The sequence below is a fragment of the Tachyglossus aculeatus genome, chromosome 3 (assembly GCF_015852505.1).
Source record: "Tachyglossus aculeatus isolate mTacAcu1 chromosome 3, mTacAcu1.pri, whole genome shotgun sequence".
Lineage (NCBI taxonomy): Eukaryota > Metazoa > Chordata > Mammalia > Monotremata > Tachyglossidae > Tachyglossus > Tachyglossus aculeatus.
This window is the reverse complement of record NC_052068.1, coordinates 90,705,249-90,728,528: the sequence shown is the minus strand read 5'-3', so window position 1 is coordinate 90,728,528 and position 23,280 is coordinate 90,705,249. Positions and strand designations below refer to the sequence as shown.

At 49.5% G+C, this 23,280-nt stretch overlaps 1 protein-coding gene across 2 annotated transcripts in view; it reads left to right on the top strand.

Annotated features, from left to right (window-relative positions):
- TPGS2 (tubulin polyglutamylase complex subunit 2) overlaps positions 1-23,280 on the top strand; it is a 35,059-nt gene that overhangs the window by 7,480 nt on the left and 4,299 nt on the right. Inside the window, exons 2-5 of one of the 2 annotated variants that reach the window (XM_038744307.1) lie at positions 9,877-9,956; positions 19,011-19,098; positions 20,906-21,037; positions 22,944-23,057. In XM_038744307.1, the coding sequence (XP_038600235.1) occupies positions 9,877-9,956; positions 19,011-19,098; positions 20,906-21,037; positions 22,944-23,057 (414 nt within the window). Of the gene's footprint in view, positions 1-9,876; positions 9,957-14,193; positions 14,329-19,010; positions 19,099-20,905; positions 21,038-22,943; positions 23,058-23,280 lie in introns of those variants that run through there. The other variant, XM_038744308.1, reaches the window with a different exon arrangement.

Here is a 23,280-nt window from a genome sequence, read left to right as displayed (position 1 = left end):
GTCTCCCCCTTTTAGACTGTGAGCCCACTGTTGGGTAGGGACCGTCTCTAGATGTTTTCAACTTGGACTTCCCAAGCGCTTAGTACAGTGCTCTGCACACAGTAAGCACTCAATAAATACGATTGATTTATTACTTCCCAAGCACTCAGTACAGTGCTCTGCACACAGTAAGCGCTCAATAAATCCCCCTCTCCATCCCCCTCATCTTACCTCCTTCCCTTCCCCACAGCACCTGTATATATGTTTGTACACATTTATTACTCTACTTATTTATTTATTGTACTTGTACATATCTATTCTATTTATTTTATTTTGTTGGTATGTTTGGTTTTGTTCTCTGTCTCCCCCTTTTAGACTGTGAGCCCACTGTTGGGTAGGGACCGTCTCTAGATGTTGCCAACTTGGACTTCCCAAGCGCTTAGTACAGTGCTCTGCACACAGTAAGCACTCAATAAATACGATTGATTTATTACTTCCCAAGCACTCAGTACAGTGCTCTGCACACAGTAAGCGCTCAATAAATCCCCCCTCCATCCCCCTCATCTTACCTCCTTCCCTTCCCCACAGCACCTGTATATATGTTTGTACATATTTATTACTCTACTTATTTATTTATTGTACTTGTACATATCTACTCTATTTTGTTAGTATGTTTGATTTTGTTCTCTGTCTCCCCCTTTTAGACTGTGAGCCCACTGTTGGGTAGCCCACTGTACTTCCCAAGTGCTTAGTACAGTGCTCTGCACACAGTAAGCGCTCAATAAATACGATTGAGATTGATTGATTGACTTACCCAAGGTCGCACAGCAGACGTGGTGGAGCTGGGATTAGAACCCTTCTAGACTGTGAGCCCACTGTTGGGTAGGGACCGTCTCTGTATGTTGCCAACTTGGACGTCCCGAGCGCTTAGTACAGTGCTCTGCACACAGTAAGCGCTCAATAAATACGATTGAATGACTATGTGCAGAGCACTTTTACTAAGTGCTTGGGAGAGTACCGTGCAGCAGAATTAGCGGACTCATTCCCTGGCCAGAACGAGCTTATGGCCTGGAAGGGCCCTTCCAACCTGAGCCCGGCTTTGGCCCAAGTCAAGGGGAGAGAGCGGAAGAGTAAGCGCTTAATAAATGCCATTTTTTAAAAAAAAAAAAGAAAGAAAGAAGGAATCCCTCCTTTTTCTTCCCCCAAATGGCATTAGGTTAGAACCAGCGCTTAGAACAGTGCTTTGCACATAGTAAGCGCTTAATAAATGCCATCATCATCATCATCATTATTATTAGTTAAGCACTTACTAATCATCATCATTATTAGTAGTAGTAGTAGTTAAGCACTTACTATGTGCCAGACACTGCGCTAAGTATCGGGGCGGATCAGATTGGACACAGTCACCGTCCCACGTGGGGCTCACACTCTTACTCCCCGTTTTATAGATGAGGGAGCCGAGGCACAGAGAAGCACAGCGAGTTGCCCAAGGCCACACAGCAGGCAAGTGGTGGAGCCAGGAGCGGAACCCGCCCCAGGCTCACACCAACCAAAACTTTCCCGGACCGGGGGAGCCTCGGTGACACGTAGTAGACGTCAAACCATACCACCAAGGTTACTGTGAAAAGTTTTTTTGACGTAGTTTTACCAACAGGCAGGGGAGCGACACGTACATACCCACACTTTGTGCCACTCACTCCATCGCGGGTCCTCTCCAAATCTGCTGGTCAAAGGAGCCTATCTTGCCAAATCATCCTCATCAATCGTACTTATTGAGCGCTTACTATGTGCAGAGCACTGTACTAAGCGCTTGGGAAGGACAAATCGGCAACATATAGAGACGAATGCATCTTCTTTCTTGAAAGTTGCTCCTGCTTCCTTTGAGTGCTGTTGCCCCCCTGCGTACTTCTCCCCTGTCTGCTCCAGGTGTACTTTGCCCTTCAAAATGACTACCTTTTATGTGCCTTAGGTGGCCCAGCTGATTGGCCCGGGCCCGTTACTGAGTAGACGCGGGAGAGAAAGCCTCTTCTCCCCGCGCATGCCTGCAATCACCTGTTTCGGGTACAGCCCCATCAGTGCCTTCACTCCGTCACTTCACTGTCGTTCTTCCTTGTTGTGGTTCGCGGGATAATAATAATGATAATAATGACGGCATTTATTAAGCGCTTACTATGTGCAAAGCACTGTTCTAAGCGCTCGGGAGGTTACAAGGTGATCGGGTGGTCCCACGGTGGGGGCTCACGGTTTCAATCCCCATTTTTACAGGTGAGGGAACTGAGGCCCAGGGAAGTTAGACTTTTAGACTGCGAGCCCACTGTTGGGTAGGGACTGCCTCTATATGTTGCTGACTTGGACTTCCCAAGCGCTTAGTACAGTGCTCTGCACACGGTAAGCGCTCAATAAATATGATTGATTGATTGATTAAGTGACTTGCCCAAAGTCACACAGCTGACAAGTGGCGGAGCCAGGATTTGAACCCATGACCTTTGACTCCAATGCCCGGGCAATCCCTAATTAGGCAGCTTGTTGTGGGCTTACCAGCGAACCCAGATCTCTGCTCTCGCCTCCAGGCCATGCTGCTTCTCTCGGACTCCTGGCCCCTCCGCTCCTGGTGATCGCCGATAATAACAATAATGTTGGTATCCGTTGGGCGCTTACTACATGCCAAGCACTGTTCTAAGCACTGGGGTAGATACAAGGTGATCAGGTTGTCCCACATGGGGCTCACAGTCTCTCTCCCCCTTTTAGACTGTGAGCCCACTGTTGGGTAGGGACCGTCTCTATATGTTGCCAACTTGTACTTCCCAAGCACTTAGTACAGTGCTCTGCACACAGTAAGCGCTCAATAAATACGATGGATTGATTCATCCCCATTTTCCAGATGAGGGAACTGAGGCCCAGAGAAGTTAAGTGACTAGCCCAAGGTCACACAGCTGAGAAGCGGCGGAGCCGGCGATATCCGGCCTCTGGCGATATCCAGGAGGGGACAGAGGGGAAGCAGCGTGGCCCAGTGGAAAGAGCCCGGGCTTTGGAGCCAGAGGTCATGAGTTCGAATCCCGGCTCCACCACGTCTGCTGTGTGACCTTGGGCAAGTCACTTCACTTCTCTGAGCCTCAGTTACCTCGTCTGTAAAATGGGGATTAAGACTGTGAGCCCCACGTGGGACAACTTGATCACCTTGTATCTCCCCCCAGCACTCAGAACAGTGCTCTGCACATAGTAAGTGCTTAACAAATGCCATCATTATTTATTATTATTATTATTACTTAGATTGTGAACCCCATGTAGGACAGGGACTGTGTAGCCAACCTGATTATTGCACATAACAATAATAATTGGTGGTTTTTGTTAAGTGCCTACTATGTGCCAGGCCCAGCGTGGCTCAGTGGAAACAGCCCGGGCTTTGGAGTCAGAGGTCATGGGTTCAAATCCTGGCTCCGCCAGTTGTCAGCTGTGTGACTTTGGGCAAGTCACTTCACTTCTCTGGGCCTCAGTTACCTCATCTGGAAAATGGGGATGAAGACTGTGGGACAACCTGATTGCCTTGTAACCTCCCCAGTGCTTAGAACAGTGCTTTGCACATAGTAAGCGCTTAATAAATGCCATCATCATTATTATTGTTACTAAGCGCTGAGGGGGATACAAGCGAATCGGGTTGGACACAGTCCCTGTCATTCATTCATTCAGTCAGTCAGTCGTATTTATTGAGCGCTTACTGTGTGCAGAGCACTGTACCGAGCGCTTGGAAAGTACAATTCAGCAATAGAGACGATCCCTGCCCACGCCGGGCTCCATGGGGTGCACAATTTCAGTCTATATATATTAATAGAGAGATTATTATTAATATGGTGAATTGTAGTATTAATAATGATGTCATTATTATTATTTCCCACCCGATGGGAAATCCCCGGAGGCTGAAATTCCGTGATCTCTCCAGCCGACTCATCCCGACTTGCAGCCAGGCACCCGCCTCCGCGAGGCCTTGTCAGTTCAGTCAGTTGGTCCTATTTACTGAGCACTTTTGCTGCGCCAAGCGCTGTGCTAAACCCTTGGGAGAGTACAGTTCGGAGCTCCCAGCGCTTAGGGTTGGGGGATGACATCACCTGGACCGCTGTGACGAGCCCCCTGCCGAAGTGCTCCGTGGACTTGCCGGGGGGAAAAAGGTCACCTGCAAAAGAGCGAGGAGGAGGCCGTGTGGCCTAATGGGCAGAGCACAGGCCTGGGAATCAGAAGACCTGGGTTCGAATCCCAAATCTACCACCCCTCTGCCATGTGGCCCGCGGCGAGTCACTGACTCTTCTGTGCCTCGATCTCTCAATCAATGAGCATGGAGCCCTGACTGCATGCAGAACACTGTACTAAACGTTTGGGAGGACACAGTACAACCGAGTTGATAGCCACACTCCCTGCCCTCTGGACTCACTCAGTTTCCCCAACTGAACCACGGGGCTTCGAAGCGCTCTGCACACAGTAAGCGCTCAATAAATACGATTGAATGAATGACTGAATGATACCTGTTCTCTTGTGAGCCCCATGCAGGACGGGGAATGTATCCAACCTGTTTAATTGCATCTACCGCAGCGCTTAAAACAGCGCTTGACTCTTAGTAAGCACTGAGCAAATGCCGTTAAAAGAAAAATACGAAAGCATTGGCTTTCCAACCGCAATGTTGGGTCGTAAAGGAGAAGGGGGCAGGACGAGGCAGGCTGATACGAAGCCACACACTTTTATGTTCTGCCGGGAAAACCAGTGAATTCCTCTTTCCTCTTCAAAAGTGGTAGCAATTGTACTGATTGAACGCTTACTGCGCGCACAGCACTGCACTAAGCATACATCTGTCTATGCAGGTTATGTAGAAGGAATCAGTACAACGCTTAGTACAGTGCTCTGCACATAGTAAGCACTCAATAAATACGATTGAATGAATGAATGAATGGAGAAGCCCAGCAGTTCTTCTCTGCATCCCTCGGGTACGTGTGAAATAAGTGACACCAATTTTCAGTTAGCTCGGGAAAAAGTGACAGGAAGAAGGGGAAAGTGACAAGACGTGGAAGCCAGGACAAGGAAACTCATTTTACGCAGGAAAAAGTCAATAGTTTCTACCTTCCTAATGCTGTTTATTATTATTATCATCATCATCATCAATCATATTTATTGGGCGCTTACTGTGTGCAGAGCACTGTACTAAGCGCTTGGGAAGTACAAGTTGGCAACATATAGAGACAGTCCCTACCCAACAGTGAGCTCACAGTCTAAAAGATCATTTTATGTGCACTGGAGAAGATAGAAGATAAATGGATCAGGCACCGACTCTGTCCTACACGGGGCTCACAGTCTAAGAGGGAGGGAGAACAGGGAGCCTATCCCCATTTTATAGATGTGGAAACTGAGTCCTAGGGAGGCTAAGTGACTTGCCCAAGGTCACCCAGCAGAGCTGGGAATATACCAGCGTTTCCTGACTCCCAGTTTCTTGCTGTCTCCGATATGCCATGAGGTCATGATTCCACTTAGAAACTGTCCCCGTGAGTCCTCATGATTTTATGATTTCATCTCCCCAGCGTCCCCTGAACCACCACCTCCTACCCTATACACCTATCAATTCTAAATATGTATATTTATATATATATATTTCCCCTCTCCATCCCCCCCATCTTACCTCCTTCCCTTCCCCACAGCACCTGTATATATGTATATATGTTTGTACATATTTATTACTCTATTTATTTATGTATTTCTTCTACTTGTACATATCTATTCTATTTATTTTATTTTGTTAGTATGTTTGGTTTTGTTCTCTGTCTCCCCCTTTTAGACTGTGAGCCCACTGTTGGGTAGGGACTGTCTCTATATGTTGCCAATTTGTACTTCCCAAGCGCTCAGTACAGTGCTCTGCACATAGTAAGCGCTCAATAAATACGATTGATGATATAATAAATAGAATAGATAATTCTATTGATTTATATGGATGCTATTGATGCCCGTTTACTTGTTTTAATGTCTGTCTAGACTGTAAGCCTGTTGTGGTCAGGGATCGTCTCTCTTTATTGCTGAATTGTACTTTCCAAGTGCTTAGTCTAGTGCTCTGCGCATAGTAAGCACTCAATAAATACGATCGAGTGAATGGATACACACCCACTCATGACTGTCACCCTATCTCACTGTCTCTCACTCACACACAGGAATAACTAGGCAGTCAAGGAAGTGAAGTGGCATAAGCCGCAGCAGGCAAGAAAAGAAACCGTTTCCGGAGCCGACGCCTGTTGACCGGAATTTCCCAGTTCCGCACTCGAGGGTGGCAACAGCGAGAGCAGTTTTGGTTTTTGTCTTTTTTTCCCTCATCTGTTCTGGCAGCCGCTGCTCCACTTCTTGCTGTGTTCCTCAGAGATCTCACCTCCTCAGAGAGCCCAACAAAAAACAGCGCAGGAGAGCTGTTGCTGCCTAATAACTATACCCCCTAAGCACTTTGAATTATCCCCAGGGGTCCTGGTGTCCCGGCTCCAATTTAGTGTAAAAGGGAACAGCCAAACTGTTAGAATGAGAAATGCTGATCATAATCATCATGGTTTGCCGCGGACTGAAATAGATACAATGCTATCGGGTTAGACAATTCCTGTCAGTCTGAGGAGAAGGAAGAACAGGTATTTCATCTCCATTTTACAGTTCAGGTTGCTAAACACTAACGATTTGCCGCGAACTGAAAGAGATACAATGCTATCAGGATAGACAATTCCTGCCAGTCTGCGGAGAAGGAAGAACAGGTATTTCATCTCCATTTTACAGTTCAGGAAACTGAGGCACAGAGATATGAGTGATGTGCCCAAGGCAGGTGACAGAGCCAGGTCTGCCAACTCCAGGCCTGTGATCTTCCCACCATTCATTCATTCAGTCGTATTTATTGAGCGCTTACTGTGTGCAGAGCACTGCACTAAGCGCTTGGGAAGGACAAGTTGGCAACATATAGAGGCGGTCCCTACCCGACAATGGGCTCACAGTCTAGAAGGGGGAGACAGAGAACAAAACAAAACATGTGGACAGGTGTCAAGTCATCAGAATAAGTAGAAATAAAGCTAGGTGCACATCGTTAACAAAATAAATAGAATTAGTAAATATGTACAAGTAAAATAGAGTAATAAATCTGTACAAACATCATCATCAATCGTATTTATTGAGCACTTACTGTGTGCAGAGCACTGTACTAAGCGCTTGGGAAGTACAAGTTGGCAACATATAGAGACAGTCCCTACCCAGCAGTGGGCTCACAGTCTAAAAAACATATATACAGGTGCTGTGGGGAGGGGAAGGAGGTAGGGCAGGGGGGTGTGGGGAGGCCTCGCTGCTTCTCTTAAAAAAAAAAGAGGTATTTGTTGAGCACTTACTATGTGCCAGGCACTGTACTAAGCACTGGGGTGGATACAAGCAAATGGAGTTGGACACAGTCCCTGTCCCAGGTGGGGTTTACAGTCTCAATCTCCATTTTGCAGATGAGGTAACTGAGGCCCAGGAAAGTGAAGTGACTCGTCCGGGGTCCCACAGCAGACAAGTGGTAGAGGCAGGATTAGAACCCATGACCTTCTGACTCCAAGGCTCGTGCTCTGTCCGTTACCAGAGTGCACGCTGGGATGATGAGTAAAATAGAGAGCATTGCCAGTGTTTGCCACTTTTCCTGTTTTGTAGACCTTTTATTCACTCATTCATTCATTCAGCCGTATTTATTGAGCACTTGCTGAGCACTGTACTAAGCACTTTGGGGAGTACAAGCAGAAGCAGCGTGGCTTAGTGGAAAGAGCACGGGCTTGGGAGTCATGTTTTATTTTGTTTTTTTGTCTGTCTCCCCCTTCTAGACTGTGAGCCTGTTGTCGGGCAGGGACCGTCTCTATATGTTGCCGACTTGTACTTCCCAAGCGCTCAGTACAGTGCTCCGCACGCAGTAAGCGCTCAATAAATACGATTGAATAAATGAATGAGTCAGAGGTCATGGGTTCTAATATCAGCTCCACCGCTTGCTGGCTGTGTGACTTTGGGCAAGTCACTTCTCGGTGCCTCAGTTAACTCATCTGTAAAATGGGGGTGAAGACTGGAAGCCCCACGCGGGACAACCTGATCACCCTGTATCTACCCCAGCGCTTAGAACAGTGCTCGGGTGCATAGTAAGCGCCTAATTATTATTATTATTATTATTATTACAACAACAGACACATTCCCCTCGTCCCCCCTCCATCCCCCCCGCCTTACCTCCTTCCCTTCCCCGCAGCACCTGTATATATGTATATATGTTTGTACATATTTATGACTCTCTTTATTTATTTATTTATTTTCCTTGTACATATCTATTCTATTTATTTTATTTTGTTAGTATGTTTGGTTTTGTTCTATATCTCCCCCTTTTAGACTGTGAGCCCAATGTTGGGTAGGGACTGTCTCTATATGTTGCCAATTTGTACTTCCCAAGCGCTTAGTACAGTGCTCTGCACATAGTAAGCGCTCAATAAATACGATTGATGATGATGATGATGATTCCCTTCCCACAAGGTCACACGGCAGACGAGTGGCGGAGCGGGATAAGAACCCAGGTGCTTCCGTCTTCCAGGCCTGGGCTCTTTCCACTAGGGCACGTCGCTTTCTAGTTCCTCTGCTAGACTGTGAGCCCACTGTTGGGTAGGGACCGTCTCTATATGTTGCCAACTTGTACTTCCCAAGCGCTTAGTACAGTGCTCTGCACACAGTAAGCGCTCAATAAATACGATTGATTGATTGCTAGAAGAAATACCCTTTGCCTCCTAGGATTTCACACCCTGGTTGTAGACTACACAAAGGCGCACAAAGGCCTGGGACTCAGAGGACCTGGGTTCTAATCCAGCTCCACCACTTGCCCACTCTGTGACTTTGGGCAAGTCACTTCTCTGTGCCTCAGTTTCCTCATCCATCAAATGGGGGGTTAGGTTCTCCCTGTGACTGAGACTGTGAGGCCCACGTGGGACAAGGACTGCGTCTGGCCCGATTACCCCGATCATCCTGATTATCCTGATATTATCAGAGAGGAAGCAGCGTGGCTCAGTGGAAAGAGCCCGGGCTTCGGAGTCAGAGGTCATGGGTCCAAATCGCGGCTCCGCCACTTGTCAGCTGGGTGACTTGGGGCAAGTCGCTTCACTGCTCTGGGCCTCAGTGACCTCATCTGTAAAATAGGGATGAAGACTGTGAGCCCCCGGTGGGACAACCTGATCACACTGTAAACTCCCCAGCGCTTAGAACAGAGCTTTGCACATAGTAAGCGCTTAATAAATGCCGTTATTAGTATTATTATTATTATCATCCTGTATCTACCCCAGCCCTGATTACAGTGCACATCGTAAGCACTTAACCAACATGACCGTTATTATTATTATTATCATCCTGTATCTACCCCAGCCCTGATTACAGTGCACATCGTAAGCACTTAACCAACATGACCGTTATTATTATTATTATCATCCTGTATCTACCCCAGCCCTGATTACAGCGCACATCGTAAGCACTTAACCAACACGACCGTTATTATTATTATTCTCTCTCTCCTGCCCCTGAAGAGTAAAAGGCCATATTCACCGACACTCCACCGCAGCCCCGGGTGTTACTCTGGGATCCCAGAATGGCTAATGCTGAGCAAAAGAGCAGTCCCTCTGGCTGCCGGTCCTCTGAGGAAGACTCGCCGTGCCCTAAGTTAAATGCACGAGGCTTCGGGGAAATCTGAGTCCCTTCCCCTTTCCTCAGAACTACCCCCGGGAGAGCTTCCGAGGGATTAATTATATATTTGACGTGTTCAATTCCCGAGGCGACCCCCATCAATTTGTCCCTCGTGCCCCCCCAGGCCCCAAGAAAGCTGTTAGTCGTCATGACAGAAATCTCCTCTTGCTCTTCCAGAAAGTTCCCCCGGAGTGACGGAGGTGACGTTTATAGAAAAGGAGCCTGCTGAACGCCATATGATCGCTTCATGGGAACAGGTAGGTATCTCCTTTACAGTACCGTGACCTCCCCCTCAAAGGGGAGGGCCGGTCAAAATCCCCCGAGAAAGGAAAGTTAGCGGCCACGTCCTTGCTTAGGTCCCAGGCCGCCCAGAGTTCACCTCTCCCACCCGCCCGACCCCCAGCTCCAAGCTGTGGAAATTCCCCCTCTCGCTCCTAAAATGTGAATTCTTAGATCAATCAATCACTCGTATTTATTGAGCACTTACGGTGTGCAGAGCACTGTACTAAGCGCTTGGGAAGTACAAGTTGGATCGGGTACAAGATCGGGTGTCACTCTGCCCCAGTGACCCTTCCGCTGTCTACTTGCCCTCACTCCCCAGTTCCTATTCATTCATTCAATCGTATTTACTGAGCGCTTACTGTGTGCAGAGCACTTGACTAAGCGCTTGGGAAGTACAAGTCGGCAACATATAGAGACGGTCCCTACCCGACAACGGGCTCGCCCCTCTCACCAACTCATCTCATCATCTCTAGTCACTGTAAAATCCCCACCCTCGCCAATTCTAATTCCCGCTCTCCCATCCGCATCGCCTACTCTTGGAATTCACCCCACCCTCAACCTCACAGCACTTAGGCACCTATCCAGAATTTATTTATTTATATTAATGCCCATCTTCCCCTCTAGACTGGAAACGCCTGTGGGCAGGGAACGGGTCTAGCAACTCTGTTATATCGTACTCTCCCAAGCACTCCCAAATACAGTGTTCTGCACACAGTAAGTGCGTAATAAATACCACCGAATGATTGAACATCAGCTCCGTAAAGAGCATGCCGTGGCTCAGTGGAAAGAGCCCGGGTTTGGGAGTCAGAGGTCGTGGGTACTAATCCCTGCTCTGCCACTTGTCTGCCGTCTGACTTCGGGCAAGCCACTTAACTTCTCTGTGCCTCAGTTACCTCATCTGTAAAGTGGGGATTAAGACTGAGCCCCACGTGGGACAACCTGATCACCTTGTATCTACCCGTGCGCTTAGGACAGTGCTTGGCAGGTAGTAAGCGCTTAACAAATACCATTATTATCATTGGAGACGCAGCGTGGCTCAGTGGAAAGAGCACGGGCTTTGGAGTCCGAGGTCATGGGTTCGAATCCCGGCTCCGCCGCATGTCAGCTGTGTGACCTTGGGCAAGTCTTCTAGACTGTGAGCCCACTGTTGGGTAGGGCCCGTCTCTAAGTGTTGCCAACTTGTACTTCCCAAGCGCTTAGTCCAGTGCTCTGCACACAGTAAGCGCTCAATAAATACGATTGAATGAATGAATGAATGAATGAAGTCACTTAATAATAATGATGGTATTTCTTAAGCGCTTTACTACGTGCAAAGCACTGTCTAAGCGCTGGGGAGGTTACAAGGTGATCAGGTTGTCCCACGGGGGGCTCACAGTTTTTAATCCCCATTTTACAGATGAGGGAACTGAGGCCCAGAGAAGTGAAGTGACTTGCCCAAAGTCACACAGCCGACAATTGGCGGAGCCCGGATTTGAACCCATGACCTCTGACTCCAAAGCCCGGGCTCTTTCCACTGAGCCCCGCTGCTTCTCAACTTCTCTGAGCCTCAGTTCCCTCATCCGTAAAATGAGGATGAAGACTGTGAGCCCCCCGTGGGACAACCTGATCACCTTGTATCCCCCCAGCACTTAGAACAGTGCACATAGTAAGCGCTTAACAAATGCCATCATTATTATTATTATTATTGTTATTATTAAAACGCCTCCCTGTAGAGAGCATTTAAAAAAATTGTGTGCTCCCTTCGGAAAACCCCAGAGGAAGATAGCCGATCCTGTGGCCTCCCCTACCGTATTAAATCCGATCAAATATCTGCCCAAAACAGTCTCTTTCCGTCCTAAGTTTGGGGATCCTTGTAGCACCACCAGCGCTTAGAACAGTGCTTTCCACATAGTAAGCGCCTAATAAGTGCCATTATTATTATTATTGTTATCCATCCCCCATCCAGTGAGCCCACTGTTGGGTAGGGGCCGTCTCTAGATGTTGCCAACTTGGACTTCCCAAGCGCTTAGTACAGTGCTCTGCACACAGTAAGCGCTCAATAAATACGATTGATTGATTGATTGACTGATTGATCCCCCCTGTCAGGGCTGGATGGCAAGCCGTGGCCTTGCCGCTTCTCAGCCACTAGGTGGCAGTATGAGCCCCGGCAGCAGAATGGGTTTTTCCCTTCACTGTTCATTCATTCATTCAATCATATTTCATTCATTCATTCATTCAATCGTATTTATTGAGCGCTTACTGTGTGCAGAGCACTGGGCTAAGCGCTTGGGAAGTCCAAGTTGGCAACATACAGAGCTGGTCCCCACCCAACAGTGGGCTCACAGTCTAGAAGGGGGAGACAGAGAACGAAACCAAACACATATTAACAAAATAAAATAAATAGAATACATATGTGCAAATAAAATAGAGTAATAAATACATGTAAACATATATACATATATACAGGTGCTGTCGTCTGTGAAGAAGCGGGAATGGTGGCCAGTTTTGACCTCAGATGGGTCCCTCGGTTGGGTTCGTGAGGGAAATACACTTTGATGGTGATGATGACGATGGCATTTACTAGGCGCTTACTAAGTGCAAAGCACTGTTCTAAGCGCTGGGGAGGTTACAATGTGATCAGGTTGTCCCACAAGGGGCTCACAGTCAATCCCCATTTTACAGATTAGGAAACTGAGGCCCAGAGAAGTGAAGTGACTTGCCCAAAGTCACACAGCCGGGATTTGAACCCCTGACCACTGACTCCAAAGTCCATGCTCTTTCTACTGAGCCACACTGCTTCTCTTTGGCCCGGACCCTCCTCGGCCGTCTTTTCCCCAGTGATGCGTATTTATTGAGTGCTTACTGTGTGCAGAGCACTGTACTAAGCGCTTGGGAAGTCCAAGTTGGCAACATATAGAGACGGGCCCTACCCAACAGTGGGCTCACAGTCTAGAAGACTGTTAATCAGGGAAACGCCCAGCCATCAATCCATAGGGTTTATTGAGCGCTTGCGTACCCTGTGCAGAACGCTTGCTAGAGTACAATACGATAGAGTCGGCAGACCTGTTCCCTGCCCTCAATGAGCTTACGGTCTAGCTGGGGAGACAGACATTAAAATACATTTCAGATCGCGTCAGTAGCAGAGGTTAGAAACAAGTATTTAAGTGTTGGGGGCGTGGAGTGAGTACAGACCTAAGTACACAGGTGATACACAATCAATCAATCAATCAATTGTATTTATTGAGCGCTTACTGTGTGCAGAGCACTGTACTAAGCACTTGGGAAGTACAAGTTGGCAACATTATAGGGACAGTCCCTACCCAACAGTGGGTTCACAAGGCAATAGGGTGGGGCGATGAGGGGTTAAGTCAGGAAGGGGGAATGACTTAGTGGCTAAAGCACAAACCTGGGAGTCCGAGAACCTGGATCTGATCCCGGCTCTGCCACTTGTCTGCTGTGTGATCTTGGGCAAGTCACTTCACTTCTCTGAGCTTCGGTTCCCTCATCTGTAAAATGGGGATTAAGACTGTGAGCCCCATGTGGGACAGGGACTGTGTCCGATCTGATTAACTGGCACCCACCCCAGCGCTTAGAACAGTGCTTGACAGCAAGCGTGTTGTGGGCATTCATTCATTCATTTAATCGTATTTATTGAGTGCTGTGTGCAGAGCACTGTACTAAGCACTTGGCAGGCAGTGTATCTCTTTAATGTTGTGTTGTATTCTCCCAAGCGCTTGGTACAGTGCTCTGCGCACAGTAAGCACTCACTAAGTACTATTGAATGAATGAATGGCACATAGTAAGCGCTTAACAAATGCCATCGTTATTAAGTCCTCTTAGAGGAATTGTGATTGGAGGACTTTGAAGATGAGAGAATTGATGGCCTGTGGGATATGAAGAGGGAAGGAGTTCGGAACCAGAGGGAGGGGGCCAGCATAGGGTTGTTGGTGAGAGAGGTGAGATCAGGCTATAATAAGTAGTTTGGTGTTGGAGAAGCAAAGCATGTGGGCTGACTTGTAGCAGAAGAGGAATCAATCAATCGTATTTATTGTATTTGTATTGTATTCCGGCAGGAATGAGGTAAGGTAGAAGGGGGAAGCCTTAGAGCCCAGGGTAAGGGATTTCCTATTGATACAGAATTAGGTGGGCAACACCGGCGTTTTCTGAGGAGTGGGGAGAAGTCGACTAGATGGTTTCTTTTTTAGAAAAATGATCCTGGGAGCAGAGCAAAGCGCGGTCTGAAGTGGGGAGAGACTGGAGGCAGAGAGTTCAGCGAGGAGGCTGATGCTGAAGTTGAGGCATGATATGATCAGGGCTTGGACCAGTTTGGAAGGAAGAGAAATGATGGATTCCAGGGATGTTGTAAAGGTAAAAAAAGAAGGATTTGGAGACAGACTGAATATGTGGTTCGAATGAGAGAGATGAGTCGAAGATCATGGGCTCGTGAGACTGGAGGGCGGTGGCGGTGTCTACGGTGACGGGAAAGCCTCGGGGAGGAAAGGGACTGGGTGGGAAGATGAGGAGTTCTGATTTGGACATGCTTAGTTTGAGGTGTTGGCAGAACATCCGAATAGAGATGTCCCGAAGGCAGCAGAAAATGTAAGATTGCGGAGAAGGCGAGAGGTAAGGGTTGGAGAGGTAGATTTGGGAATCATCAGCGTGGAGGTGGTAATTGAAGTTGGGGGAGAGATTGAGTTCTCCAAGGGAGTGAATGGAGATGGAGAAAAGAAGGGGGCTCAGAACTAATCCTCGAGGGGGTAAGAGGCAGAGAAGGATCCCACAGAAGAGATGGAGGAGCAGCCAGGGAGAAGAACCGGGAAAGGACAGTGTCACTGAAGCCACAGTTAGATAATATTTCTAAGAGAAGTGGGTGGCGTATGATGTCGAAGGCAGCTGAGGAGACGAGGAGAATTGGGATAGAGCAGAAGCCATTGGCTTTGGCAAGAAGGAAGTCAGCATTGAGGTAAAAAGGGCAGTTTCTGTGAAGTGGAGGGGGATGAAAGCCACTCACAGTCCAGGGGGTCAAGGAGAGGATTGCCATGTCCCCGACATCAGGCCCCAGGCTCTTTGGGATACCGGAGCAGTGGGGCGTCAAAGGCCAACTCCTGGAGCAAAGGTCACATCTCTTCCAAGAGGTCTTTCCTGATGAAGCCCTCTTTGGTCCGCCTCACTCTCCCTTCTGCATCGTACAGGTACTTGCATCTGTGACCTTCGGGCATTTGATAGTCATCCCACCCTCAACCCCACAGCACTTAGGTGCATATCTTTAAATTATATAATATAAATGATTTATATTAATGTCTTTCTCCCCTTCTAGACTGTAAACTCACTGTGGGCAGGGAACATGTCTGCTATTTCTGCAGGGTTGTATTCTCCCAAGTGCTAAGTACAGTGCTCTGCAGATAGTAAGTGCTCAATAAATACCATTGATTAGTGACAATAATAATTATGGTGTTTGTTAGGTGCTCACTATGTGCCAGGCACTGTACTAAGCGCTGGAGTAGATACAGGGTAATTGGGTTGGCCACGGTCCCCGTCCCACACAGGGGCTCACAGTCATAATCCCCATTTTACAGATGTGGTAACTAAGGCACAGAGAAATGACACCAGCGCACCCACCTCGGGTCCGCCCGCAGCGCGCCTGCGCCAGATTCATTCATTCATTCATATTTATTGAGCGCTTACTGTGTGCAGAGCACTGTACTAAGCGTTTGGGAAGTCCAAGTTGGCAACATATAGAGACGGCCCAGATTGCAGTGTGGCTCAGTGGAAAGAGCCCGCGCTTTGGAGTCAGAGGTCAGGGGTTCAAATGCCGACTCCGCCAATTGTCAGCTGTGTGACTTTAGGCAAGTCACTTCACTTATCCGGGCCTCAGTTGCCTCATCTGTAAAATGGGGATTAAGACTGTGAGCCCCCCCGTGGGACAACCTGATCACCTTGTAACCTCCCCAGCGCTTAGTAAGCGCTTAATAAATGCCGTTATTATTATTATTATTATTATTAAAGCATCTTGCCCAAGGTCTCACAGCAGGCAAGTGGCGGAGCCGGGATTAGAACCCAGGTCCTTCTGACTCTCGGGCCCGTGCTGTGTCCAATAGGCCACGCTGCTTCTCCTGGTCAGTTGAGATTATCGTAGACATGCTAAGAACCGATTGACTGAAGGATGCCACCAGCCGAGAGGTACTCAAAATCTGAATCACTCTCCGGATAAGGGAGGGAGATAATCCAAGGAGTTGGTGCCTGGCTCCAAAGTGGCGTTATTATACAGCCAAGGTGCTCTGAGCTGGAGCTCCAGAAGCCGTGGGCAGCGGGCATGCAGGGATCTTGGGGGGGACCCCTCTGGAGCCTGGCATCCCGCTCCCGGGCCCATCCCACCCTCCTCCACTCTCCCGGAAGAATGAGGAAAGCCATCCCAGGCTGCTTCCACCATGATGGTGCCCTCTGGGCACTGGCCAGAAAGAGGGAAGGGAAATGAGCCAATCAATCAATCGATCGTATTTATTGAGCGCTTCCTGTGTGCAGAGCATTGTATTAAGCGCTAGCCCTGCATGGGAAGCAGCGCAGCCTTGTGCAGAGACCACGGGCTTGGGGGGCAGGGGACCTGAGTTCTAATCGCGTCTCCCCCCCTTGTCGGCTGTGTGACCCTGGGCGAGTCGCTCCACTTCTCTGGTTTCCTCAACTGTAAAGTGGGAATGCAATACTTGTTCTCCTTCCTACGTAGGTTGTGCGCTTCATGTGGGATGGGGACTGAGTCCAACCTGATTACCTTGTAATAATAATAATAAGAAGAAGAACAGTAGTTGCGGTATTTGTTACGGGCTTACTGTGGGCCAGGCACTGTACTAAGCGCCGGGGTGGATACAAGAAAATCAGGTTGTACACAGTCCCTGTCCCACCTAGGGCTCACAGTCTTAATCCCCATTTGACAGATAATAATAATGATGGCATTTATTAAGCGCTTACTATGTGCAAAGCACTGTTCTAAGCGCTGGGGAGGTTACAAGGTGATCGGGTTGTCCCACAGGGGGCTCACAGTCTTAATTCCCATTTGACAGATAATAATAATGATGGCATTTATTAAGCATTTACTATGTGCAAAGCACTGTTCTAAGCACTGGGGAGGTTACAAGGTGATCGGGTTGTCCCACAGGGGGCTCACAGTCTTAATTCCCATTTGACAGATGAGGGAACTGAGGCACAGAGAAGTGACTTGCCCAGGGTCACAAAGCAGCTACATGGCAGAGCTGAGATGAGAACCCAGGTCATTCCCGGGTCCCAGGCCCGTGTTCTCAAACTGCTGCTCTGCGTATCCACCCCAGCACTTAAAACAGCGCTCGACACATAGTAAGCGCCTAACAAATACCATGCTAGTGATGACGTGAATGCCCATTTTCCCTGTTGTACTCTACAGTCCGCTCCTGTCTTTCAGTCGCAGCCAGTGTAACCGTCCCTGTAGGCCACGAGCAGCCGTCAGACCTCATCTCCTTCCATCCTGAACGAGCTCGGGTCACCTTAAACTCTCGCCTTCTCCAAAGCGAATCCCCTACTTGAGAAGCAGTGTGGCCTAGCGTTCAGAGCCTTGGCCTAGGAGTCAGAAAGACCTGGGTTCTAATTCTGGCCCTGCCACTTGTCTGCTGAGTGACCCTGGGCAAGTCACTTCAATGATCTGTGCCTCAGTTACCTCATCCGTCAAAAGGGGGTTAAGACTTTAAGCCCCATGTGGAACGTGGACTTTGTCCAACCTGATTAGCTTCTATCTACCCCAGCGCTTAGTAGAGTTCCTAGAACCAAGTAAACGCTTAACAAATACCATCATTATTACCCCAAACACGTAGACCCTGAAGCACAGATCAAACTTTTCAAACTAGCCCAGTAAGCCAGGAGTTGGGAGTCCAAGAGGGGTCCTCTTATTTAGTGGCAGGGCCTGCTTGCTCCGTGCCAACCAAAGACACCAAAGAGGGCCTCAGGGGAGAAGTAGGGGTGCAGATTATGGAGGCGAATGAGTGGGGATGCGTGCCAGATTTTTTGCTGTCAGCTTGGGAGAGCTGGAAATGCAAGGGATAGACTCTAAATTCTTCTCGTGTTCTGCTAGGTCCCCCTGCTTTGCAGATTCTTAATTTACAAAACTAAATATTTAGAAATTTGCCATTACCTTCTCTGGTTTTATGGCCTTTGGCAAACCTTCCAGAGCAGCTTAATAGGCCCAGATTTTTCCACTCAGCGTATTTTGAAACCTTACCAGAGATGCAGACTGGAGATTTATGGCACCGATTGCCCGAGGCCCTCTCTCCCTTATCATTTTCTTATCAATCCACCTCTCCTCTCTCTCTGTCTCTCTCTTTATCTTCTCTTTAGTCTCCTCTCTAGCTTACTCCCTTTGAAGGTCTCCAGACAGCCCTCTCTGCCAGACCAGTTGCCCTGGCAGCAGCTCACCCAGACTGGTGCTGTGGCCCATGTCAGTACCGTAGCCCGAGGCCTTTCTCTCCCCAGCGCTAAATACAGTGCACCGCACACAGTAAGCACTCAGTAAATTGGGTCGGTGGATCGATGGATGAAATAGAAACCCAGCCCCTCACTCGCATCCCACCAGGCTGGGCCACGTGGTCCGTCCAGCAGGGCCGCTGGGGGTTGGGTCATTTCGGCAAAGGTCGCACGGAGTCGAAGAAGCTCGTAAGGTTCGGGATTTGCCCTCCTTGATTTTTAGCAGAGAGGGTGGGAGCTTTCCAACCTGAAAGTTTGGAATCGGCTCCTGTCTGCTTAGCGGCCCTTCACTGAAAACCCTGAAACGCCCGCCACCATAGCGTGACGGGAGAGAAACGCGCTTCCTAAACACTCCCGTGGAGCCAGAGCTGTCCCCCCAGCAGAGCCCGAAAGAAACAACGGCCTCTGGACTCTTATCTCCACTTCTGGGGAGTGATTGCCGCTGGGCCTTAAAGGTATGAGTCCCCGGTGGATTGGGGCCTGGTTTCCAGGCAGCCACTGAGGTCAACGTTCGGGGTCGAGCAGCGAGGCCCGGCGTCCGCTCACGCCCTGGTGCTTTGTGATTGCAGAAGAACGAGTGCGCACTCCCCGAGGACCTCAAGAATTTCTACCTGATGACAGATGGCTTCCACATGACGTGGAGTGTGAAGCTGGATGGTGAGTCCGCCCCTCCTCCTCCTCCTCCTTTTCCCCTCTTCACCATCTCCAGGGCCTGGCCTGAGATACTTAGCCACATAAGCTCCTTGTGTCTGCTAATTCTCTTGTACTGTACTCTCCCAAGCACTTAATAATAATGATAATAACAACAACTGTGGTCTTTGTTAAGGGCTTACTAAGTGAATACAGTCAAATCGGGTCGGACACAGTTCCTGTGCCACATGGGACTCACAATCTCAAGCACCATTTTGCAGGTGAACTGAGGCCCAGAGAAGTTGAAGTGACTTGCCCAAAGTCACCCAGAACTGGGATTAGAACCCATGACCTGAGTCCCAGGGCCATGCTCTATCCACTTCACCGTACGGTGCTCTGCACATAGTAAGCACTCGATAAATACCGTTGATTGATTGACTGATAGTTTAAGGTGGTAAAGGGAGCTCCAGGTGCTCCTAGCCCCAGCCGGGATCACCCTCCAGCCCCGCGTTATCTGATCCAAGCTCCGCCAGGAGCTCATCCATCACCCGCTTCCAGGCTTCCCATGGACCCGGAGCCTCAAACTCCCAGACAGGGATGATTTTTCGAAGGAGATGAAGCCCAGCCGTAACGGTAGAGCTGCCCGGCTCCGTGCAGGCGGCCGTCCACCCTCTGGTGATCAGACAGCCAATTGGATTTATCTCCGGGTCTCAGCAGATCAGTCAATCGGTGGTATTTATTGAGCGCTTACTATGTGCAGAGCACTGTACTGAGCACTTGGGAGCGTACGTTATGTCACAGCAGATACGTTCCCTACCAGTAACGAGCTTACAATCTAGAGAGAAAGACAGACACTGATACGAATAAATAATTTGTAACATAATTTAAACATTACGTACATAAGTGCTGTGGGGTTGGGAGCGGGGCGAAGATAAGACGTCCAAAGGTCACAGATGAGTTTTGACATTTTGTCCTGACCGAATATCGCTCGGCACATCTCCCCTGCCCGCCTCCTTTGCCTTCCGTGGCCTCCTGGCTGCCCTGCTTTTCTCCTGGAAGAAGCTAGCGTTAAGCAGGGAGGGAAGAACCCATATAAAACAAGGCCCAGCTCAGTAAGGAAACCCTTCAGGGGGTCTGCCAATGTATTTTTTTTTTTGTTCCCTAACTGATTTGGCCCACCACATCCTGTAATCTTCCAATTCTTCCTGCTGATCCTTCTGCTACAGTCCCGGGAAACAGAGAGCTAAAACGCAGCATGCCCCGGGCCCCTCTGGGGAGACGGGTCACCAAGTCCTTGTTATCACGACCTTACAGTTTTCTGCTCTGCCCAGCGCAGATCTGGCTTCAGGACCTCAGTCACTCTCTCTCTCTCTGATGAATACCAAACCCGCACCCTTCCCCTGAAGCAGGGGAATTTTCCTGGCTGGAAATGCCATGCGGAGAGGGTTAGTCTGGAGTTTAAGGAGAACTCCCATTGGCCTCTCTAGACCGTAAACTCATTGTGGGCAGGGAATGTGTCTGTTTTTTTGTTTTATCGTACTCTCCCAAGTGCTTCGTACAGTGCTCTGCCCACAGTAAGTGCTCAATAAATACGACTGACTAAGGCATAAGTAATCTCAGCTTTCTGCTCAAGCCGCCTGATCCTTGGGCCAGGGACTCAACGGGGCAGGTGAGATTCCTCCCTCCCTGGGTACCTGTCTCTCGTCCCCACAGTCTCTCGTCCCCACAGCCTGGTGCGAAAGGAGAGGCCGAGGTCCTCTGTCAGGTCTGCACTTCTCCAGACCCTATCTCCCCGTCGTCCTCCCTGCCCTGACCCTCATCAATGTCCTTGCAGATAATCCCGTGCGTCTGGGCTGCATGATGATAAACGACCTGTCCCGGCTAACCAAGCTGAGCGAGTCGTCCATGTACTCGCTGCCCAACGCGCCCACCCTCGCCGATCTGGAAGACGACACCGACGAGGAAGGTAGAGCGCAGGCGGGTCACGGGTGGAGGGGTCGGTACAGCAGGACCGGTCCCGGTGGCCAGCCTGAACCAAAAGAACGGTGGCGTCCCGCCGAGGAGCCTTGGGGCAGCCAGTCGTCACTTCTGATAATAACTGTAGTATTTGCAAAGCACTTACAGTGTGCCAGGTGGATTCAAGCAAATTGGGTTGGACACAGTCCCTGTCCCTTGTGGGGCTCACAGTCTTAAACCCCGTTTTACAGATGAGGGAACTGAGGCCCAGGGAGGTGAAGCGACTTGCCCACGGCCACATGGCAGACAAGTGGCGGAGCCAGAATTAGAACCCATGACCTTCTGACTTATGGGCCAATAATAATAATGATGGCATTTATTAAGCGCTTACTATGTGCAAAGCACTGTTCTAAGCGCTGGGGAGGTTACAAAGAGATCAGATTGTGCTACGGGGGGCTCACAGTCTTAATCCCCATTTTACAGATGAGGTCACTGAGGCACAGAGAAGTTGAGTGACTTGCCCAAAGTCACACAGCTGACAATTCGCGAAGCCGGGATTTGAACCCATGACCTCTGACTCCAAAGCCTTACTCTTTCCACTGAGCCATGCTGCTTCTCTGCTCTAGTGACTCCACCGTGCCACTTCTAATAATAATAATAACTGGGGCATCTGTCAAGCACTTACTTTGTACCAGGCACTGTACTAAGCACTAGAGTGGGTTGGACACAGTCCCTGACCATTTTAATCCCCATTTTACAGATGAGGGAACTGAGGCACAGAGAAGTTCAGTGACTTGCCCAAGGTCACATAGGAGACAAACGACAGAACCCAGGTCCTTCTGACTCCTAGGCCGATGCTGCTTTCCCCAGACTGATCTGCCGGGATCCGGGATTGTCACAGGGTGGCATTCATTCATTCATTCAGTCGTAGTTATTGATCGCTTACTGTGTGCAGAGCACTGTACTAAGCGCTTGGAAAGTACAAATTGGCAACATATAGAGACGGTCCCTACCCAACAGCGGGCTCACAGTCCGGCTCTTCACCCTTCTACTTGCACCAGTGGAGGAACTGATTGCTAGCGTAGGCCACGAAGGAGGGTCCAAAGCAGGCAGGCCCACGCCTTCCACTCCAACAAATCAAAGTGGGGGTCTTCACAGGAGGCTCAGGGAGCCGTCATGGGTCCGGAGGTTACAGTCGCTCAGCGCCTGATCAGAGAGGGAGTCCCACACGCTAGCCACGGCAGCCGAAACCCTTACAGCCGCATTGGCAGACGCGGCAGCCGTAGAGAACCTGAGGAGTTCTGGGATAGAGACTAGGCAATTTGGGGAGCAGCGGTATTGATTCCACAGAACCAAACCAGGCTCATTATTCCCAAGGGAGATACTCCAGGGAAGGATCGGTTGATTGATTTTTCTTAAAGAATAAAGACCACAGAGCGTCATTCGACTGAGGGACTCAGTGACCGTCTTCTACCCCGTCCCAGGGTGGCAGTAAATTGTGAATTGTAAAGTGAATCCTTTTCACCCCGGCACCTCTCTCCAGGAATGAGCCCGCTCTCTCAGAGAGCAGATCCCTGGGAACGGCCGTTTCTCTACCTTAACGTAGCAGAAATTTGGTAATGCATCCCCAGAGGCCCAGTTGGTTTCTTAATGCCTTCTCAACTATGCCATCCTTCTGCAGCGGTAGAACGGGGGCAGAGTTCGACATTCAGCCTGGGAGGTCTGCGCTTCCGTTCTGCTTCAGTGGAAGCTTGAAAGAAACAATGGAAAAGGTTTCCGAGATCTTTTTCTGCCCCCTTTTCCCCCCCATTTACACCCTCAGGGGAGCGATTTGTTTATATCCAACCCCGGTCTCTTAACGAGGTTGGACGTGCTGGAGCGGGCTCCCGCTTGAGCATTGATTTCTGGTTTGGCAGCCAGCGACGACCAGCCGGACAAGCCACACTTCGACTCGCGCAGTCTGATCTTCGAACTGGACTCCTGCCGAGGGAACGGGAAAGTGTGCCTCGTCTACCAGAGGACCGAAGCAGGTGAAATGGCGCGGCTCCATCCCCAGCTAGAGGAGGCCAGGGCTGGCATTGCCGCCCCTGCCCGTCTCCGCTTGCTACACGGGAGAGCCTCCAGGCCTCCTTCTAAAGTCAGCTCCTCCCAGGTCACGCTCCACCTTTCCGGGGAGCCTTTGGTCCAGTATTTCCTTCCCTAACATCCCCTGAACCTTTGGGGCTCCCTGAGCAGCCATGCCACCCAAAGTCC